This window comes from Coccinella septempunctata, chromosome 3, assembly GCF_907165205.1.
Source record: "Coccinella septempunctata chromosome 3, icCocSept1.1, whole genome shotgun sequence".
Lineage (NCBI taxonomy): Eukaryota > Metazoa > Arthropoda > Insecta > Coleoptera > Coccinellidae > Coccinella > Coccinella septempunctata.
Window position 1 is genome coordinate 8,429,197 of NC_058191.1, and position 24,137 is coordinate 8,453,333.

The 24,137-nt window shown below is 38.8% G+C and overlaps 1 protein-coding gene across 1 annotated transcript in view; it reads right to left on the bottom strand.

Moving 5' to 3' along the window:
* LOC123310039 (organic solute transporter alpha-like protein) overlaps window positions 1–12,956 on the bottom strand; it is a 32,729-nt gene extending 19,773 nt beyond the window's left edge. Inside the window, exon 1 of the mRNA XM_044893397.1 lies at window positions 12,640–12,956. Within this exon, the coding sequence (XP_044749332.1) occupies window positions 12,640–12,718 (79 nt within the window). The 5' untranslated portion in view covers window positions 12,719–12,956. The remainder of the gene's footprint in view (window positions 1–12,639) is intronic.
* Between the last annotated feature and the right edge of the window lie 11,181 nt (window positions 12,957–24,137).

Sequence of the window (24,137 nt, forward strand, 5' to 3'; positions counted from 1 at the left end):
CCTGCAAAAACAAAACACTTTTGGATAGCTTTCCGTGTCTTTTCTCTTTAATTTTTTTACATAGAGTGTTCAGTAATGTCGAATAGTAATCTACGGTTATTGTTCTACCCTTATACAAAAAATCAATCATGATTACTCCATGGCAATCCCAAAACACTGAAGCAAGAACTTTTTCAGCAGATTTTTGGACACGAAACTTCTTAGGTCTTGGAGAACCAGTGTGTCGCCATCCCATCGATTGTTGCTTTGTTTCTGGATCGTAGAAATGTACACAAGTCTCATCCATACTAACAATTCGGTTCAGTTTAAGAAGTCTACATCGTTTTCAAATCGATCACAGATCGAACGCGATCCTTCTACCCTTGCATGCTTTTGGTCAACATTCAAACATTTGGGGATCCATTTTGCAGCAATTTTTCTCATGTCCAAATTGACGTGAACTTTATGATGAACGCGTTCGTATGAAATATTCTGTGCTCAAGATATCCATTTTAGCCCAATTCGACGGTCTGATAAAATCATGTCATGAACTTCATCGATATTTTCGAGGACTGACACAGAAACTGGCCCTTCCCGATCGGTCATCATCTTCAATGGAAAATTTACCTCTTTTGAAGCTTGCAGTCCAATTTTTCACGGTCGCATACGAAGGAGATTGATCACCAAGGGTATTAAGCATATCTTCGTAAATCTTCTTACCTCTTAACCCTTTTAAATACAGGTACTTGATGATGGCTCGATACTCCAATTTTGCTATTTTCACAATTTCGGTGGACATCTTCTTTACTGCGTTACTTTGGTTTACTTTTTTGACTTCAAACTTCACACTGACACTTCTAATGGGTTCGTTGCTATGGTAACTCAATATTTTTTTTATGCATGAAACTGGTCTAGGCTAACTAGCTATCAATACATCCTCGTAGGTATACGTTTCTTTCCCTCTTTTCTCATTCTTTTCATTGAATGCAAAGTTTGCAAATAAACGTCTTCGTTTCTTCGAAGACACCAAGACACGGCCAAGGTTGTCATGTCATATCGACATGAAACCATCGAACACATCACCGAGGATGCAAGAAGTTCGCTGGCACAAAGTACAAGAATATACATAATGCTGTTGCCAAGATTTTACACCAATTGGTATAATAAACAATTTGGATGCTTATTGTAATAAGGAACCTTTTTTTTTTCTTTAGAAGTTGTTGTTTTATTGCCAATTCTCGAGAATTGGTAGTTTGTAGTTTTCTGTTGATAATTTTCCGAGATTGTTCTTGTATTATGTACATACATATTACAACATAGTAATGGTTGATAGATTTTTCGAAAAAAGATTCGGTATTTCATTAATCGCCTCAGTAATCAACATCTGCATAACGAAACCCTGTGTTATTCCAAGAGAGAATGGTTAAGACAATTCTTCTCCTAATGATCAGTGACAGAATAACTTTTTGGTTTTCGAAATATTGCTCCCTTTGAATTGGTCGTCTGACTGTCCTCAATTGAATCATTCATTCATTCATTGCTGTATCCCGTTACCGAGAAAAAATCTACAGAAAGACTCAAAAACAAAACTATCGTTGCGATGAAACCTATAATTTCTAAGGGCTACTTGCGACTGTGTGCCCTCGTTTGACCGAAGAGACCCAACCGTGACATACAGATCCTTCCGGGCATAGATAGTCACCAACCAGTTCTGGACGCCGCTGTATTCTTCTCCAGTCACCATTATAACTGTGGATCAAAGACCTCCACTGTGATCTGCCTAACGCTAGTTGTTCCCAGTTATGATTGGCAATATTGGCATTAACTGATTTTAGGGATTGGTGCATTATAACCTTAAACCTCTTATACTGGTCTGACTGGCCTCCTGGTTTCCGAGCTCCCTCTGTGAATTCGCCGTACACAGCTATTTTGGGGAGTCTGGTGTCTTGCATCCTCAGAATGTGGCCGCTCCAACTGAGTCGGGTCCTCATTACTTGAGTCTCAATCGTTACACATCTCGCGCGCTGAAAGACTTCCGCATTTGAAACTTTGTGGAACCATCTGATGTGCATTTTTTGTCTTAGATGAAGCTGTTTAATATGTCGCTTGTAGGGCGTCCAGCTTTCGCTTCTGTAAAAAAGCGTTGGGAGGACCACTGCTTTGTAAACAGCTGTCTTGGTCTTCAGATTGAGATCGTGATTTTGAAACACTCTGTCCTTTAACTTCCAGAATGCCAGTGATGCCGAATTGATACGGTAGTGTATTTTCGTGTCCAGGTTAGCCCTAGTATTTATGAAGCTTCCCAAGTATTTGAACTGCTTGACCAGTACTGGAGTTTTATCCTCCAGGCTGATAACTGTTTGAAGGCTTTCTAGCGAACTTACCAGGATTTTGTTTTCGTCAATATTGAGTCTAAGGCCTAAAGGTTCGTATAAATGAGGCGCTTCAAGTTGAACAGTCCACCATCAAACCTGAATCTTATTCCAACACCTCTTACAGGCATACTCATGTCAGCAATTATCGGGACAGCTATGGCGAAAATATTGAACAGTAAAGGTGCTAACACAGCCTTGTTTTATTCCAGAATTGGTAATGAAATGCTGTATTATGCTGTATTCTAGCGGTGTTGTTGGTATGGAGGCTTTTGGACACTGCTAAGAATTTTTTGGGTACTCCATTACTCCAAGGCGTCCCATGATTTTAAATAGCGCTCTCTGATTCACCGAGTCGAAGGCCTTCTTCACGGGCCTTCTCTTGCAGCTTGCAGCTGTCGCAGTGTAAAAATTAGGTCCACCGTACCTCGATTTGCTCGAAAGCCGCACTGGGATTCAGGTAATAGCTTTTTCAAGAGTGGAATCAGACGATTAACCATAATCTTCGAGAGAATTTCACCGGCCACACTAAGGCCTTTGTTTTTATAGACGTTGATATCTAAAGCGATAAAATCAATATACAAATGGAAGTGACCATTTATTCCTGATGAAAAATGCCTCTTACAGCATCAACGAATATTTCGCGAGATATGGCAGGTTGAAGAATACAAATTTAGACAAGAAATCAATTCAAGCCCGGATGACTGGAGTCTGGAGTGACGGAAATAGGTGTTTTTATTGATAAAATATCAGGTACATCAATTCAAATATAACAAATGAATTGAAAATCAACACAAAAGTGAGTGAAACAGGTACAAAATGCAATTCAAAATTTTTCTCTACTAAAAAAACATGAATATCATTGAATAATAAAAATAAAAAATAATATGATATTCCGAAAAATGTCTGCAAATCCTTTAATTGCAGCATCATAATCCAGACTATACAGGGTATTTTAAAAGGTGAGTTTTTTTTTATAGAAGGTAGAACTCATCAAGATAAGTCGTTTAACCAAAAATTGTCTCTTAAAATATCCCTGATGGCTGAGATACAACCCCTAAAAGTTCGACAAAATTTCATTGAATTTCAAGTACAGGACTGTGGAAGGTGACTCCGGCTTCGGAAAAACGAAACAAAACATAAACATATGGCTGGACAATGAATGATTCAGTACCAAGTTCATCGGATTAGATGCATCAGGTTACTTTTGGGAGAATCATAATTGTTGTATCGTGCAATTTAGGGTGAAGAAAAATGTAGAAAATCGAGGCAGTTTCTTGAAAGTGCTTATGTTAGTTACGTCCACAAAGTGCTATCATGTTTCCCCATTTTATTCCATTTTTACGACGATTGTTGGAACGTTCGAACAAGACGATTATGATGCCCATTGTGAAAAAATTCCTGAATAATTAAGACGTATTTTATTGGTGAGATTTTGAAGTATTATTCTATTTTTTACACCTAAGTCCTAAGTCTCTTCTGTCAGTTGGTATCGAAATGAGCTATTTAATAAAATCGTGTAAGTTACTAAAAAATAATAAGAACAATTCGGCAATCCTAAGTTTCCATTTTCATTACCACGTAAATATCGAACTTGCCAATATACTAAACGAAATCCCATGGTCGAATCAGGAGATAAGTTTTTTCCCACTGCTTTGCGATAATTCAGCTAACAAACGGTCTAGGATCGTATTAGGATCTTTTCAGTAATCATTTTCAATTGTTCATTTAATTTTGTCATTTTGAATGTTTTGTATGGTTGATTTTTGGAGAAACGCTTCATTTTGACCAGTTCTACTTTCTGTTGAATAAAAAAGCCTCACCTTTATATACTACCTGTATAAGAACTGAAGTCTGTTTTCCTTCATAACCGTTATTTATTTTTGAGTTTTATCTTTGAGTATTCAACCCCCTGGGGGGTTAATACTTAACGGTTTTATATAAGTATATTCTAACATACTCAGGAAATACTGAATATAAGTTTCCTATATCCAAATTCCATAATTTCGGAGTTATAGCTATATTAAACATCATCGTCACCAAAGTTGAAATAATTCATTTCGATGGCCATGATTGAATAAACTCGTTTGATTTGAATAATCTCTCAGGACCAATTTCACCAAGGATATAGACCGAAATTAGACGTATCTGGCTTTAAGGAAAGAAACTCGCCGATTTATATCGGTGACGCATTTTAATTTCATTTACAATGAAGTGTCTCTGTGTTTTTTACCCTCCTTACTTCACTGCATAGACAAACCAGATATCAATGTAAGGAAGAGTTTGTTTGAATTTTAATCTGAGTTTCAGTTAAGCGGAGTTACCATCGTTTAGTGAAATTGGCCATAAAACGTTAGAGATATGCTCACATTTGAGTCGTAGAAAAATGAGGAATTTCAGATAACATACAGTGAAGGCTACTACAGCAGAAATAATTTATTTTGATTTTCTTATGGATAGCACGCAATATCAATTACGCACAACCGAAATTTTGATATTTACCAATTAATTATCAGCAAAATCTGAAGCGATGTGCTCATATACGAAACATAATTGACTGATAAACAACAATAATGTTGTGAAATGAAGAGACCATTTAGTACCTCTAGTAAATTTTTGTATCGGGCAAGGCCAAAAATTCAATGAAATTGAAACTGTGGTTATCATTAATATTGGAACGTGAATATCCATATATTCGAAACCGAAAAATTTGTTCTATTCGGTCTATTCCTGAGCTATTATTCAAAGCAAGGTCATGAAAATTCTGAAAAAATTTGTTTCTTGCATAAAGACAAAATTCAGAAAATTGAAAAATGTAACGCTAAAAACATTTTAAAACTCGGTTTCGAATACTTATTGCCTAGCCGAGCAATTATGCCCCAGCAAATCAGATAAAACTGTTCTCGTAAAACAGCCGTTGCTGCCCTGTACCTTATTCGTTCCGAAAATCATCATCAAACTGTCATTGTCAAGGGTGTCAAGTGTTCCGATATAGCACCAAAGAGTATTGATACTCTTTGATTGCATTGCATTGGCCAGTACCTCAATAACCTGTGAAAGCAATTCATCAATAAAGCTCTCTCTCTTTCTCCCTCCTTTTTTCTCTCTCTCTTTCTACCTCCTTTTTTCTCTCTCTATCTCTCTCTTTCTCTCTCTCCGGAACAGACGGACTGACTGCTGAATTTTGCTTAAGGTCTGGTTGCATTTCGTGGTACTGTAACAATTTACCTACGTTGGGGTGTAAGGGAGAAGGATGCGTTTTATAGCCTCTCCTCTCAAATGCCAACCTCACCTACTCGCGGTGCACCCTGTTCTTACGAACGAGGCTCTGGCGACCGAACATGAGCGGTATAACTCTGTATCCCACAATGGGCAAGTTTCCTAAAACTCCAAAACAGAATTTGAGATTATTTATGGAAAGCCTTTTCCACTAGTTATCCAACACGTAAAAGATTGGCTTCAAAATTCAGACATTTCAGAAATACACCCTTCGAAACTTCGACTATGTGAAAGCTTGTGACGTAGAATGCCTCCATTTAAGTATAGTAATTTTTCTTAATTCGACAACACTGGAACCGATCAAGAAGATATCCACAGATTACAAAAAATTGTTTCTGTAATCTGTGTCTATACCTCCTCAAAACCGATGACATTTTGTGTCATTGTTTGTTTTTCTTGTCAAATGTGAACACCAAACTTGATATTTATTATGTCTATGGTGATCAAAAAACTTTCATGACCATTACTGATACAAATAGACGTTGCCGGATTGTAAAAATGACGTAGAATGTTCATAAGAGAGCACTTCTGAAATCAGAATTTTCGTAAGCGAATACAGACAAAATGCAATATGTTAAAATTCGAAAAAAATATATTTCGAGATATTTGAGTTATAAGGATGTTTATGACATATATTTTGAAATTAAGGAAAATACCCCATTACCTAGCCTAAACATTGGCTTGAGCAGGAAATGGCTCTCTGCGTTGCTCAAGTTACGTCTCAGACCTTGGCGTCTCAGGATACATCTGCCACAAGATAATCTAGTCGTAACCGCAACCCCAAAGTTGCACTGACAGTGTTACCAGTGCAGCTTTTAAACACCTCCTAACGCAGCTCCTACAAAAGATGGATCAGTCGAACAGGACAAAATTTGTATCCGGAGGTAAAATACCCTCCCATTCGGATCTCCGGGGGAGGGTGCCTGAGCTAGTGAATCATCGAACAAACACCAATGAAAAGCACATAGCTTTTGCAGCATGGAACGTCAGAACCATGCTAGACAACCCCAAGGCCGACCGACCAGAGAGGCGTACTGCCCTAATCGATAAGGAACTGCAACGAACATCCATTGCAATAGTTGCCTTAAGCGAGACACGCTTTTCGGACGAAGGTAGCTTGGTAGAACAAGCGTATTCTTTTTTCTGGAAAGGGTTGCCGGAAGGCGAAATCTGACAACATGGCATAGGCTTTGCCATTAGAAACGACCTGGCCGCCAAACTTACCGAAAATTCAGTTGGTATCTCAGAACGTTTAATGACCCTACGCTTTTCTGCAACGAATAACACGTTTGTGAACATCATTGCAGTATAAGCACCCACTTTGAACTCCTCTGACAACTTAAAGGACACTTTCTACGAAACACTCGTTGCTACATTAAGTAAAATCCCAAAACGGGAACGAATTATTCTCCTTGGAGACTTCAACGCCAGAGTGGGCAGATGTCAAGACTAAGAACTGTGGCCAGGAAAAATAGGGAAACACGGCACAGACAGCATCAATTCGAACGGAGAACGTCTGCTGGCTCTTTGTGCAAGACACAATCTGTGTATAAGGAACACCTATTTAATTACGAGACCCAATTCAAGGGGGACCTGGCGCCACCCACGCTCAGGGCATTGGCATACCCTCGACTATGTGATCGTGAGAAGAAAAGATCTGAAAGAGGTGTTGGTCACTAAACCCATAGCAGATCTGGAGTGCTGGACTGTTCATAGGCTGGTAATCTCGAGAATGACAATCTCAATGCGCCCAAAATACCAACGCAAGCCAAGGCTTAGTACACATGAGGGCGTTAGACGCCGCGTTGAGCGCGCGTTTGTAGTTTTTAATTCGACCGTCGCGTTTGCAGCGCGCTTCGAGTTACTAGACTGGGCATTGGAGCGTACACATGCACGCGCGCTCAACGCGGCGTCTAACGCTCTCATGTGTACATAGCCTAATATAAGAGAGCGCCTTCAAATCTCCAAACTACAAAACCCTTCTACAAAGGAAAGATTCACAGCTGCCGTTAAAGAAAGTCTAACACCACCGGATTATAATGACGACATTGAGACTCATTGGCTCCGCTTCAAGTCATCTCTCACGAATACACCGAAAGTATTACTGGGCACAGAGCGCCCCCGAAAATCCTCAGACTGGTTTGCCGACAGCGAAACTCATATTGCACCCCTTTTGGACGCAAAACACAAAGCGAAGAAAACCGCAATTAACAACCCTGGTGATGTTGCAGCCCAAAAAAGTTTAAAAGTTTTATAAACATAAAACGCGAGGTCCGTCAAGAATTAAGGAAAATCAAGGATAGCTGGTGGAAAGAGAAAGCTAGGGAAATACAAGCTTACGCCGATAAGCATGACTACAGGCGTTTTTTCGAAACTAATAAAACTGTTTACGATCCAAGCAGAAAAGCTAGCGTGCTCATGGAGCTATTCTAACTGACGAAAAAGGAGATGTGCCACAACACGAGACTTCAAAGACGCTTTAGTTATCAACCTCTATAAGAACAAAGGCGTTACGTCAAATTGCAACAATTACAGGGGCATATCGTTGCTTAGCGTGGCCGGCAAAATTCTCTCGAAGATTATGGCTAATCGTCTGATTCAACTCTTAGAAAAATTTTTACCTGAATCCCAGTGCGGCTTTCGACCAAATCGAGGTACGGTGGACCTAATTTTCACACTGCAAGAGAAGGCCCGTGAACAACAATCAAGGATCTATACAGCCTACATCGATTTAAGTAAGGCCTTCGACTCGGTGAATCGGACAGCGCTGTGGAAAATCATGGGACACCTTGGAGTACGTACCCGAAAAATTCTTAGCAGTGTGTAAAAGCCTTCATACCAACAAACCGCTAGAATACAGCATAATGGCTCTACAACCGATCATTTCATTACCAATTCTGGAATAAAAGAAAGCTGCGTGTTAGCGCCTTTACTGTTCAATATTTTCGCCATAGCTGTCTCGATAATTGCTGACATGAGTATGCCTGTAAGAGGTGTTGGAATAAAATTCAGATTTGATGGAGGCCTATTTAACCTGAAGCGCCCCAGAGCAAAAACCCGTTCAAAGTTTATCACGGAACTTCAATATGCAGACGACTGCGCACTTATAGCTAGCAGCTATATATATACGAATATATATACGAAGCTTTTTTTTCGGCATCGTGGGCATTCTGGAAGCTTAAGGTCAGAGTGTTTACAAAGCAGTCGTCCTCCCAACGCTTCTTTACGGAAGCGAATGCTGGACGCCCTACAGGTGACATATTAAACAGCTTGAACAAACGCAACAACGTCATCTAAGACAAATAATGCACATCAGATGGTTCCACAAAGTTTCGAATGCAGAAGTCTTGCAACGCGCGAGTTGTACAACAATTGAGACTCAAGTAACGAGGGCCCGACTCAGATGGAGCGGCCACATTCTGAGTATACAAGACACAAGACTCCCCAAAATAGCTCTGTATGGCGAATTCACAGAGGGAGCCCGAAAACCAGGAGGCCAGTATAAGCGGTTTAAGCATATACTGCATCAATCCCTAAAATCAGTTAATGCCAATCATAACTGGGAACAACTAGCTTTGGTACACAGGTATAATGGAGACTCGAGAAGGATGCAGCGGCGGCCAGATCTGCTTGGTGACTATCCATGCCCTGAGTGTGGAAGGATCTGCAGGTCATGGTTGGGTCTCTTTAGTCACAGGAGGGCACACAGTCGCAACTAGCCCTAAGAAGGGCAATTTTTTTACGTAGAATCAAAAGACGGGCTCAAAATATTTTTTCATTTCGAAGCGTTAGGCGAACTTTCGTTGTTTTAAATGCAAACTTTTATTGAATTTGTTATTTATATATTGAAAGAAATCTTTTGTCAGTAGATTCTACGTATAAAAGTATCTGATGGGTTCAAGTTTCAGATCTGTAAGTTCAAAGACAAAAAAATTATGAGAACTTTTCGAAACCGTCGTAATCTCATTTTTCGCTAATAATTCCAAAACGAAGAATCGTAGGGGGCTACGATTCCCACACATTCTTTGTTTCTCTGAAAAAGAGCTAGAAAATGTGTCATCCGTTTTCTTTTAGCACTTATACCTACCTAGTTCTCGAGATCCCCTCAGTAGACAACGAATTGTGCCCAGCCTGTACATACCCATTCTGATAGGAAATTCACACCTGAATCATTTCATCTCACACATTCCCGATAGCTCAGCAGGCATTCTATTGAATACTTAGGAATTAAATACAATGCCAAGGTAAAGTATGAAATGAACAAACGCATTCGTATTATTTCATACATTGCCCATTGCCTAAGAAGACCCAGGCATTCTATACATTGCCTAGGTATTGTATAGAATGCTTGAATTATACACATTGCCGGTAACATATACACTTAATGTGGCGTTATTACTCTAAAAAACTTTTCATAGTGTTGACTCATTTATTTCAGCTCGAAGAACTGGTTCAAACGGGATTCGAGATATGTTCTTAATTCAGTTCTAATTTTAAGACAATCGAATAAGTCGATCTTGACCCTAGAAGTTCATTGTCGGAAGGCACTTGAATTTCGCACCAAATCGAATAGATTTATCATTTACTGCTTCTTATTTTCAGTAAGGAATATGCTACATCCAGTATTTTTAAATTGAAATAAATAGGGGATAGTGGCTAATAGCTACTAGCCTGAGGGAGATCAAGCTCGATAGTACAGTATTAGTATAATAGCATATTCGTTTTCCGAAAGTTGCATGTCTCAAAACTACCCGAATAACTTACATACGGTACCTATTACAAATTTCGAATTTCCATTACTCAATAACTAGGTCAGCTAAATTCCGGAAGTGAGAACTGAGAACAATTATTATAGCAATTTACAAATTGAGTTGCATCAGTCAACACTGCTGATAATGAGATATTTTTGCTTCATTATCACCAATAATAATGGTATTATATTCAGTTACTTATTATATGGGATTTTGAAAAATTTTAATGCCAGTCTAGAATTTTAACAGTTTATCTACTTTTAAGACATGTAGATTTCAAAACACAAGTGGAAAAATCTATCCAGGTTTTTTTGGGAAACGACTGCACATAAGTTTATGAAGATTTGTATAAAAATCGAGTATAAAGCCCGTTTGCAACAGCCGAGAATTCTCTACAAAATTCTCGCAAGAAAACGGCAGAGATTATTTTGTATGCAACTGTTCAGCGAATTCTACCGAAAGTGCGTATGTAACGGTAAATAATTCACGGCGCATGAATTTTCGAGTAAATTCTCTAGAGAGAATTCTCGGGCTTAAAAGTAATAAAAAGAGAGGATTAAAAAAAAAGTATCCCAAAAATATTTAGTAAAAATGCTTTTTCGGTATTTTTATTTACTCAACTCGTTAAGTAAGTCCTAACTAAAATATGAATTTCTAATCCTGGTGTGTATATCCCAATTCCCTTAATCTAAACCTAAAACTGTTTCTGTAGTATAAAATGAAACCTCTAATGAACAACTATTTCAAAAAATAGGTAAAAAACCCATAAGAATTTTCGAGGAAAATGCATCCTACTCCTAATATGTGTCTTGTACATATAGGTAATATTAGTTTTATGGAGAAAACTAAGGATCTGGACGAGACAATTTTGAGTGTGTATAATGATTCAGGAACATTCGATTTTTTGGAGCAATTGCTTGTCTTGAAATGAGACTATGGCTTTAATTTTATTTGAGGCAAGATCTGAAATTATTTATCGAAAAAGATTTCTCCTTATATTCTTAAATTTGTTCAAAGTTGTATTCAATATTGTACACTTTGTTTGTAGTATTGTACATTGTTTATCTTCACTATAGTGATTTTCAGAAGTATTTGATATGCAAGATGTAAATCAATGTTGCGAAAAAATTTTTCAGAGAAGATTTCTTGTCAAAAAAATACAGTTGGTTTTTCACATATTTTTTTTTAGCAACCTCTCAAGTATTGAAAAGCAGTTTTTAATTTTTTGCATAGAAAACTGACAGAAATGAAAATGGACAGACACTCTAAGGAAGTGAAAAGGCGGCCAAAAAAAAAGTTTGTAGCGTTTCCCTATAATTGCTTGGGGTAGATGAAGCCACACCTAAAATTTGTTTCGAAAGAAACTTTTTCACTTAGTCAGATTAAACCATTTAAAAATGATTTTGTTAGCTCTTGTTATTACTTGGTGAAAGTAAAGGTTTCTGGGGAAAAAAATTACAGGTAAATAAATTCACCCAGTAGGCGAATATCATACTGACATTTTAGGGAAACACCACCAATCTTTTGCCTTTCTGGTTCCTAAGGAAAAAATTTAAAATTGCTTTTCAGGTCACATCTTTAGGGGGCTGTATCTAAACAGGGGCTGCTCAAAAAAGAAATTTTTATGAAAGACCCACACTTTTTTCTGACAAGTAACCACCCCTTGAAGAATTTTTTGGAACTATTCAAACAGAATCTATTTATTCCAAATTTGTCATTTTGGATCTCATATTACCTATGTCCACAAATAGATCAATTGTGAAAACAAGAAGGGTTGTTTCAGAGAAATTATTTACTCTGGCACATGCGATCAATACTGTTATTTTGAAATGAGGCCTGAAAATGAAAAGTGAGAAACATTATAGTTGAAATTTTTATCTTCTTTATTACTACTGAATTCTTCGCGTTTGTTTGCTCTTTAATTAATGGTTGGGAAAAAGGTTCCTGTATTCATGTCCTCTAAAAAGCAGTTTTTTATTCACTCATGCTAGGTAAAAAATTTCTTAGTATGAAGATGATGATTCTATTAAACTGAATCAGATGATTTATGATCTCTAACATGAATTATTTATCCACGATGAATGTTTGATCACAGTACCTAGCAGATTCATGATTTAATTTTTATGAAGTAGAATTGATTAAACCGCTAAAAGTTCGACTGTCAATTATCGTATAGTTATTTGTTTTGAATGGAATATTAGAGCTCTGAAGGCCTGAAAAATTACTCTTCAGAAAGACCTAATAAAAGCACCTCTTACCTGTCATATACAGGGAAATCGACGGTATATTGTCCGAAGCACATTTTGATATATTTTTCGATATCACTAGGGTTGGCATTTTTCTACACTTCTATTTCAACACCACACTTTTGAAACACACAACAAACAAGCCCGGCTTACATTTCCCATGCGTGAAAATTCTAATGAATACACTCAGACAAACAACGTGAGCTCTTGTAATCCCTCATAATCGTTCTATATTGACACTACAATTCCGTCTGCTGGATATTGTACCAACTTTTACTTTTTTAATATCGTTAACGCCGAGCAACATATCGCTCTGAATGGCCTACAAACTGATATAACTTTCCCTCTCAACTAGTAGGCACACTGTAGAATTAGATATGAATATTAATTCGTTATCCGAAAATCCCCAGTTGGCAAGCTCTTAAATAGAATACCACTCTTCGAGAAGTCTCGATTATTTCATATCGAATAGAATAGGGAAAAAGAAAAGGAAGAACATAATGAATCGAAATCATTCTTTATGAAAGGATGTGAAGATTTTTTTGTTCGTTCTCATTGGTACTATAACGAGAGTATCAAAACACACCGATTTTCATAACTTGTAACGCATTCGATTTTCTCAAACAATTTTTGAATTTATTCTCATTTTCCTCGCAGATGATACAACTGGCTAAAAAAGTAGACCTTTCTCATATACAGGGTGCGGCAGAGATGACTGACGAGTTTCGAAGGGCCATTGCTCGGGCTTTGGTGGGAATAGGTAAGTGCAGAAGGGCACCCTGTGTTCCTTAGGGTCTGCAATTTTAAGTCGACACTATGATTTGGACCGAAATGTATTTTATACGCAAAATAACTTATTTATATTGGAAGTTTTGAAGAAAACCTTGTCGTTTTTGTTCCATAATGTTGTTAGTTCCAATCAACATCTCCTTTCTGTGAATGCTCATTTTTTTTTAAATAATAAAAGAGCAATAACATAATTCCTCAAATATTTCAATGAAGAGTTATTTTTATTTGTTTGAACATGAAATATTCTTTGACAGTTCATAAAATTTTGATATTTCTTAAGGAAAAGTTACGTTTGCATTGTGAACACTTTACGAATTACGACAACATTACGCCTTACACGGTCATATTAAATGAGCCCTACCTTCTCAGCGTTAAGTTTCGATCTTGTGTCCGTGAAGTTAGCACCCACTTTTTGAAAATGAAGAAAATTTTTTTTGCATTCGTCAGTGACACGTTAGTAACTATTTGTAATACGAAAATTTTCGTTTGTACCTCAAAGATACTGGTAGAAAAACACCGCATTCCGTTGGGTCCTAACTTCAGTGGAACCCACTGTTCGATTTTTCGCGAAAAATAAAGTAGGTTAGGTTACAAAGAAGAATTGTTGTGTTACAAATAGTACTTTTCAACTGTACTTTATTTTTCGCGAAAAATCGAACAGTGGGTTCCACTGAAGTTAGGACCCAACGGAATGCGGTACCAGTATCTTTGAGGAACAAATGAAAATTTTCGTGTTACAAATAGTTACTAACGAGTTACTAACGAGTTCAATAAAATTTTCTTCATTTTCGAAAAAATGCGTGCTAACTTCACGGACACGAAATAGTTCCAAAATCCTAAATTGGAAAAAATTGACCAGTACGATGGCGCTACAGCCCACAAAGCTCGAATTTGATTAGCTGTTTTGAGAGTTTTGAGACAGATATTCCCGGGATGACTGGTCTCAATGAGGGGGGGACTTCATTCTTTAGGGATACCTTAAATATTAGGTAGTGATAACGGGACTGAGGACCAAGTAAAAAGCAAAGTCTAAAAATTCACCGACGTTTCGTCTGTATTTTCAGACTTTTTCTAGGTTCATTCTAGAGTCATTTAAAGTTAAAAATTACTATAAAATCGCAGTACATATTCCGGAGATGAAATCTCAAACGTCAATTTTAAGACAAATGAAACAATGAAAACAATGATAAAACAACACCACAGATAACAATGAATAAATGACACATTTGGTCTACCGCGTTCAACTACATTTGATCGACTTATAAATATTGATTACACTACTATATAATGAGCTGAGTCCCTATGTATCTCACTTAAACACCGTTTTTTATAGTTCACTTCTCTGTGTAGTATAGAAACTGTGACTGTATGGAGAAGAATAGGAGTGCAACTGAGATGTCGTGTCGGCCTTAGCTCGTCATCATTTTGACAGTTGTCATAATTTTAGTTTTAGTGATGTTTCTATACTAGACAGAGAAGTGAACTATAAAAAACGGTGTTTGAGTGAGATGTGTAATCAATATTGGGGTGTAAGGGGGAAGGATGCGTTTTATAGCCTCTCCCCTCAAATGCCAACCTCACCTACTCGCGGTGCACCCTGTTCTTACGAACGAGGCTCTGGCGACCGAACATGAGCGGTATAACTCTGTTTCCCACAATTACGTAGCCTAAACATTGGCTTGAGCAGGAAATGGCTCTCTGCGTTGCTCAAGTTACGTCTCAGACCTTGTCGTCTCAGGATACCTGTGCCACAAGATAATCTAGTCGTAGCCGCAACCAAAGTTGCACTGACAGCGTTACCAGTGCAGCTTTTGAACACCTTCTAACGCAGCTCCTACAAAAAGATGGATCAATCGAACAGGACAAAATTCTTATCCGGAGGTAAAATACCCTCCCATTCGGATCTGCGGGGGAGGGTGCCTGAGCGAGTGAATCATCGAACAAACACCAATGAAAAGCACATAGCTTTTGCAGCATGGAACGTCAGAACCTTGCTAGACAACCCCAAGGCCGACCGACCAGAGAGGCGTACTGCCCTAATCGATAAGGAACTGCAACGAACATCCATTGCAATAGTTGCTTTAAGCGAAACACGCTTTTCGGACGAAGGTAGCTTGGTAGAACAAGCGTATACTTTTTTCTGGAAAGGCTTGCCGGAAGGCGAAATCAGACAACATGGCGTAGGCTTTGCCATTAGAAACGACCTGGCCGCCAAACTTACCGAAAATCCAGTTGGTATCTCAGAACGTTTAATGACCCTACGTTTTCCTGCAGCGAATAACACGTTTGTGAACATCATTGCAGTATACGCACCCACTTTGAACTCCTCTGACAACTTGAAGGACACTTTTTACGAAACACTCGTTGCTACATTAAGAAAAATCCCAAAACGGGAACGAATTATTCTCCTTGGAGACTTCAACGCCAGAGTGGGCAGGGGTCAAGACTCAGAACTATGGCCGGGAATAATAGGGAAACACGGCACAGACAGCATTAATTCGAATGGAGAACGTCTGCTGGCTCTTTGTGCAGAACACAATCTGTGCATAACGAACACCTATTTTATTACGAGACCCAATTCAAGGGGGACCTGGCGACACCCGCGCTCAGGGCATTGGCATACCCTCGACTATGTGATCGTGAGAAGGAAAGATCTGAAAGAGGTGTTGGTCACTAAACCCAGAGCAGATCTGGAGTGCTGGACTGATCATAGACTGGTAATCTCGAGAATGAAAATCTCAATGCGCCCAAAATACCAACGCAAGCCAAAGTATCTAAGAGAGCGCCTTCAAATCTCCAAACTACAAAACCCTTCTACAAAGGAAAGATTCACAGCTGCCGTCAAAGATAGCCTAACACCACCGGATTATAACGACGACATTGAGACTCATTGGCTCCGTTTCAAGTCATCCCTTACAAATACAGCGAAAGAAATACTGGGCACAGAACGCTCCCGAAAATCCCCAGACTGGTTTGCCGACAGCGAAACTCATATCGCACCCCTTTTGGACGCAAAACACAAAGCGATGAAAACCGCAATTAACAAGCCTGGCGATGTTGCAGCCCAAATAAGTTTCATAAACATAAAACCCGAGGTCCGTCAAGAAATAAGAAAAATCAAGGACAGCTGGTGGAAAGAAAAAGCTAGGGAAATACAAGCTTACGCCGATAACCATGACTACAGGCGTTTTTTCGAAGCTATTAAAACTGTTTACGGTCCAAGCAGAAAAGCTAGCTTTCCTATAAGAGATGCTCAAGGAGCTATTCTAACTGATGATAGAAAAATTCTCGAAAGATGGAAGGAGCACTACTCACAGGTCTTGAATCAAAATAACGACTCGGATTTATCCATTTTAGACCTGCTCCCCGCGTATAGTCCGATGACATCGCTTGATGACGAAATCTCAATGTCGGAAATCATAAGTGCGATCAAAAATATGAAAAATGATAAGTCACCTGGTCTAGACGGCATTCCGGCGGAGATATTCAAAGCCTTAGATGAAGACATTCTCAATAGTCTCCTAACACTATTCCGCAAGATCTGGAAACAGGAAGATGTGCCACAAGACTTCAGAGACGCTTTAGTTATCAACCTCTATAAGAACAAAGGCGATACGTCGAATTGCAACAATTACAGAGGCATATCGTTGCTTAGCGTGGCCGGTAAAATTCTCTCGAAGATTATGGCTAATCGTCTGGTTCCACTCTTAGAGAAGCTTTTACCTGAATCCCAGTGCGGCTTTCGACCAAATCGAGGTACGGTGGACCTAATTTTTACACTGCGACAGCTACAAGAAAAGGCCCGTGAACAACAAACAAGGATTTATACAGCCTTCATCGATTTAAGCAAGGCATTCGACTCGGTGAATCGGAGAGCGCTATGGAAAATCATGGCACGTCTAGGAGTACCCGAAAAATTCCTAGCAGTGTGTAAAAGCCTTCATACCAACAACACCGCTAGAATACAGCATAATGGCTCTACAACCGACCATTTCTCAACCAACTCTGGAATAAAACAAGGCTGCGTATTAGCGCCTTTACTGTTCAATATTTTCGCGATAGCTGTATCGATAATTGCTGACATGAGCATGCCCGTAAGAGGTGTTGGGATAAGATTCAGATTTGATGGAGGCCTGTTTAACCTGAAGCGCCTCAGAGCAAAAACCCGTACCAAGTTTATCACGGAACTTCAATATGCAGACGACTGTTCACTCATCGCTAGCAGCTCAGAGGATCTACAGATAATGATGGACACCTATAAACATATATACGAAGCTTTAGGCCTTAGACTCAATATTGATAAGACCAAAATCCTGGTGAGTCCGCCAGAAAGCCTTCAAACAGATATCAGCCTGGACAATGAAACTCTAGAACAGGTCGAGCAGTTCAAATACTTGGGAAGCTTCATAAATACTAGGGCTAACCTTGACACGGAAATACACAACCGTATCAATTCGGCATCACGGGCATTCTGGAAGCTGAAGGACAGAGTGTTTCAAAATCACGACCTCAATCTGAAGACCAAGACAGCTGTTTACAGAGCAGTGGTCCTCCCAACGCTTCTTTACGGAAGCGAAAGCTGGACTCCCTACAGGCGACATATTAAACAGCTTGAACAGACGCAGCAACGTCATCTAAGACAGATAATGCACATCAGATGGTTCCACAAAGTTTCGAATGCAGAAGTCTTGCAGCGCGCGAGTTGTACAACAGTTGAGACTCAAGTAACGAGGGCCCGACTCAGATGGAGCGGCCACATTCTGAGGATGCAAGACACAAGACTCCCCAAGGTAGCTCTATACGGCGAACTCACTGAGGGAGCCCGGAAACCAGGAGGCCAGTATAAGCGGTTTAAGGATACACTACATCAATCCCTAAAATCAGTTAATGCCAACCATAACTGGGAACAACTAGCGTTAGACAGGTCACAGTGGAGGTCTTTGGTAAACAGATATAATGGAGAATCGAGAAGGATACAGCGGCGGCCAGATCTGGTTGGTGACTATCCATGCCCTGAGTGTGGAAGGATCTGCAGGTCACGGTTGGGTCTCTTTAGTCACAGGAGGGCACACAGTCGCAACTAGCACTAAGAAATTACTTATAATAATAATAATATAATAAGTCTGTTCGAATTTTTTTTTTTTTTTTTTCTTCTTCTTCTTTTTGTAGATTCATTCCCGGTAACGGGATACAGCAATGAATGAATGAGTAATCAATATTTATCGATTTGTCGATCAAATGTAGTTGAACGCGGTAGACCAAATGTGTTATTTATTCATTGTTATCTGGTGGTGTTGTTTTATCATTGTTTTCATTGTTTCATTTGTCTTGAAATTGACGTTTGTTGTGAAGATTTCATCTCCGGAATTTGTACTGTGATTTTATAGTAGTTCTTAACTTTAAATGACTCTAGAATGAGCCTCGAAAAAGTCTGAAAATACAGACGAAACGTCGGCGAATTTTTAGACTTTGCATTTTACTTGGTCCTCAGTCCCGTTATCACTACCTAACACTCATTAGTAGGACGTTAATAAATTGGAAGATACCTTAAATATATCAATATATGGTCTTTCAAAATCTTCCACATACCCTGCCACAACTAAAGCAGCGAATAACCGAAGAAATCCGGTCCATACTGCTCGCACTATTATGCCGGAGAGCAGTCGGAAACTTCAGAAACAACGTCAGTGCATCGCTGCTTGAATCCAAAAACTATTTCCTACTGATTCGAATAAATAAAACAATGTTACTCCAACTTTTACCATTTTTCAAAGCCCTTTGCCACTCGTCAATCGGCTATGCCTCACGCCTGTAGATAATAAAAATAAAACGTTTCAATTCGCGAATAATTTTGATATTCAATTGAAGCGAGTCGAAAATTGGGAAGTGAATTGTGAGTTGAATGGTGAAAAAATAACATTCTTAATTTGGAGAATTCCAGTTTTCTTATTTCGGATTTGATGCAAACTTCTCTTGTAACGTTTGAAAAATTCGTCAAGTAGGCAACGGAATTTTGAAGGTTAACGTTCTGTGCCTAGGCGTGACACTTGTACCACCACATTTTTCGCAATGCTAAATATGTGAGCATCTCGATGATATCACTTCCTAGCGTAGTTTTAGATATGATAGCAGATTTTCTCGTAATATTCGAAACGTTAAATTCGATAGTTTCATCAAATTCGAAAGATAACGAAAAATAAAAATTGAATCGGTGATGGCTACTACATTTCATTTCCACATCTAATCAACTCGATATGAGAGTTCTGAAAAGATATTTCACTTAATTGGTGATTTATTTCTGTTTTTTCAAATTATTTCCACCAAAAAATATTTTCATTCAGATCGCACGATAACTCTACTACGATATGTTTCGGGTCTACTCATTCGTTTTTATTCGAACCAAAAAATTTAGTGTTACTGCATTACAAACCGCCGTCCTTTTATACTACACTGATATCTTGAACTAAACTTAAAGAAAACAATTGCTCAAATTAGTTGAATTAGTACCTACACATCAATTCAAATAATTGCTTTCACTAATATTGGAATGAATTTTATACAATAACGTCCTCAGATAGTTTTGAAATGGACTGTAGCTATAAAATATGCAGAATGACATGATCACAATTGAAGAAGTAAAATCAGCTATCAGAGGACTACACAACTGGAAAACACCTGATGTTACAGAACTTCTGGATCAAGAAACTTTGGATCATGCATGGCAAATTGACCTCCGCAATGAATGATGTCATTGAAAATCCTGTTACCTAAAAACCAAAGGAATACAGACGACCCATCCAAGTACCGACCAATCACATGTCTTCCAACGATGTACAAATTAATCACATCGTGCCTTTCAAACCTAATTCACAACCATTGCAAAAGGAATAACATCATCGCCATGCAACAGAAAGAATGCACCAAAGACAGCCAAGGGTGCAAAGAACAACTAATAATTGATTCAGTTATCTGCAATCAAGCGTTCTCCAAGCGAAAGAATCTTTACGCTGCGTACATAGACTACAAGTAAGCATTCGATTCCATACCTCACGAATGGCTTTTGACGATCTTGAAGATCTACAAGGTGGATCCCAATATTGTTGAGTTCCTGAAAAACGCCATGTCAACCTGGCGTTCTGGTTTTCAAATGAAAGCAGCAGATGTCTCCATTACAACAGGACCTATTCCAATAAGACGCGGAAATTTCCAAGGAGATTCGCTGAGCCCTATGTGGTTCTGCATGGCCCTGAATCCCTTGTCTCATAGATTGAATTCTACGGACTACGGATTTGCCATCAAAAGCGGCAGTAGAACTATGATGAACCTGAGTCATCTCCATTACATGGACGATTTGAAACTCTTCGCATGTACCAAAAAACAAATTCAACTGATGCTGAAAATGGTGAAAGGATTCTCGGAAGACATCAAAATGAAGTTTGGACTAGAAAAATGTCGACTGCTGAACATAACGAAAGGAAAAATAGAAGATGGTATGTTCCAACTCAAGGAAGGTGCATAAGTTGAAGCATTAAAGGAAGGAGACACATACAAGTATCTAGGCTTAAAACAGGCAAGAAAAATCATTCAGAGCCAGATGAAGAAAGAACTAACGGAGGATACTGAGAACTGGCCGTAACAGCAAGAATCTGATAAAAGCGATTAATACCAACGCTTGCTCGGCGCTGAGCTACTCATTCGGTATCATCTCTTGGACCACCACCGATTTAGCAGCCTTACAGGGAATAATAAGGACGATGCTGACTAAACACAATAAACATCACCCCAAAAGCTCAATAGAACGGACAGAGCTGCCATGACATCTTGGGGGTAGAGGAATTGTTGATTTGTCCAACCGTATATCCCAGGAAATTGAAGGACTCCGGAAATATTTCCTGAGCAAGGCTGCTTCGTCAAGAACTCCATCGAGTAGTTTGTGTTGCTGATAGTTCTATACCGTTAAAGCTACAACAGGACCGTCGAACACTCTGCAGAAAGTAAAATGCAGAAACTGATTGGCAAACCTTTGCATGGAAGGCACCAGAACGAGGTCAACCATGATTACGTCGACATGTCTGCGTCGAACTACTGGTTGACTTCCGGAAGGTTGTCCGGAGACAGAGCTTCATGCTCGCCATCCAGGATCAGGTGATTCCAACAAGGAATTACATGAAATATATCGCCAAGGATGCCTCAGTGGCAGACGATAGCTGTCGTAATGGCTGTGCGACACATGAAACTATCCAGCACATCACCGGGGGATGTCAGAAGTTCGCGGGCACGGAGTACAAAACATGATACATGAGTACATAGACATGATGCTGTTGCCAAGATTCTTCACCAAGAATTGACACTAAAACACCAACTTCTAAGTTCGAAAAAGGTTCCTTATTACAATTACCATCTGGATGCTGTATTGGAAAATGAACATCACAAGCCCTACTGGGATCGCACGGTTCTCACAGACCGGAAAATAATTCACAATAGACCAAACCTCATATTGCTCAATAAGGATGAGGACAGAGCACTATTCATCGACGTGGCGATTCCAAAAAATAACAACCTTCTAGATAGGCACACTGAAAAAATTTCAAAGTACAGAAATCTCGAGGGACAAACCAGGAGACTGTGGAAGCTGAAAGATATCAAGACCATCCCTATTGTCATATCATCTACAGGCCTGATACCGAAGAAACTACTAGAGAACTTGAGGAATCTTCAGTTGGACGAAAATATCTATAGAGTCATGCAGAAGGCGGTACTGCTGGGAACGGCGAGAACTGTACGCATACGCAAGTACATGGGGAATGCATTGAACTAAAGAAAGTTAGTTCAATGGGGGAATGCAGAGAAACACCGTCTGCTCCGACAGGAAGTGCGGGTGGAGCAGGAATCCAACCGACGGCAAGGAGCCGGGAGGCGACCCGGACCCGACCACCACCACGAGCCCGGAAACCTGGAAAGGGCTGCAACAAAGCTTAATCCTTTTGATATCTGAGATATCTGGGATAAGTTAATTTTCCTCTGGAGAGGAGTGTGAAAGCCGCAAGGCTAAAGTCATAACGTTTATTTCTGTGTAGCTACAGGTATAAACATTTATCACGGAGGCATGAGCCTGTACATGATTTATTAAATTAATCTTGAAAATTTTTCAGTAGCCATTTTTTTTAACTTCTAAGTGGCGAAAGCAGTGAACACAAAAAAAAACAAAAACTAAAATCTCTGGAGCCATGAAACAGTTGTCTACATATTAATTATAATTATTGTGATGGTTTCTTAATATCTTCTAATATAGCTGTTGTTATGGATTTATTATATAGTATGTTCTTCCTTTTTCCATTACCCATTTCTTAAGTTTATCCTTTAGGGCCATAGGATTCTTGATGTTTTTCAGGACCATGGGGACCATGTCATATAGACATGTACCAACACTACCTACTATTATTTTATTTCTAATCTTAATTCATATATACACACTACTTTGGGTTACTGAGTCAAGAATTTTCATTCATAATTGAGTTTTTTTGAATTTTGAATAACAAAATCTACTTCGCAAAAAAATAATACCTACTATTATTCATTTCACTTAACCAATGTTGGCAATTCAAACAGTTGACGTCGTAAGCCAAACATAGACACAGAGAAGACGTGCATCATGCAACTTGCAAAGCATGACAACCATCAACTTTCTCACTTAGTGCTCAGCCACTGGTGAAGAAAGACACAAATAATAGTGTAAGAAAGAACACTAATAATAGTTGTAGCAAAGAGTATTTATACTTTTTGGAAATAGTGCGGGAAGGGTAAGTTCGAAAATGTCGTCAGTGGGAGATGAGGAATATTGTCCGATGGCAGTGGCGTACGCTTGTTTAGTGAAGAAAACAATGAAAATCGCTTCAAGAGAGAAAACCAAGGATTAAATGGATTAAAGAATGGCTTTTGAAAGGAGACCAATTTTACCACAAAAATCTACTGAACTCCTGGTTACTTTCCCTTCATTATCACTGCTTTTATTCGAGACAGTAGTACGTGACATTCATTGATCTTTGACAAAAAGAAGAAGTTCAGAAAACCATAAATGTGGCATATACACTTCTTCTCCTCTTGCGCCTCTCGCCTCTCTTTCTTCTACACTGTAATAAGAACCCTCAATTGGCAAAGGTTTAACATTATTTTTGAATTGTCTGAGATTCATAGATGAATGATGAATGAATGATTTCAGTCCAAATGATTATAAAGCTTGCCTTGCATAAATTTGTCCACACATGGACGTTCATCTTATGCGCGTCATGCAATTCTGTTCAGGATGGTTCAGGAGAGATGAATGACGGAGAACATTCAACATTCATGCTTACACTAGGGCGTTGATGATTGTAATTTTTTGCATGTTGCTTGATGCACGCCGTCTTCTCTCTGGTGTCTGTGGCCGACTATATAGGCTAAATGGTATTCACATCAAATCACGCCGATTTCAAACAAAAAAGTCTGGAAAAGTAAATTACTTCAATGGTTATAAATAGTAACTCACATTCATGGAAGAAAAAATTATAAATGTATACTGAGATACTGACATATTCAGTATTATAAGTATAGCCCAGACCTACTTTATCATGAAAATATTAGGTTATTACTGAAATAAAAAAACCATCAATGTCAATTTTTGTCCGAAAATTAGATAGACAAACAATTCAATTCAGAATGTAGAGGAGTATCTTATGGTATAT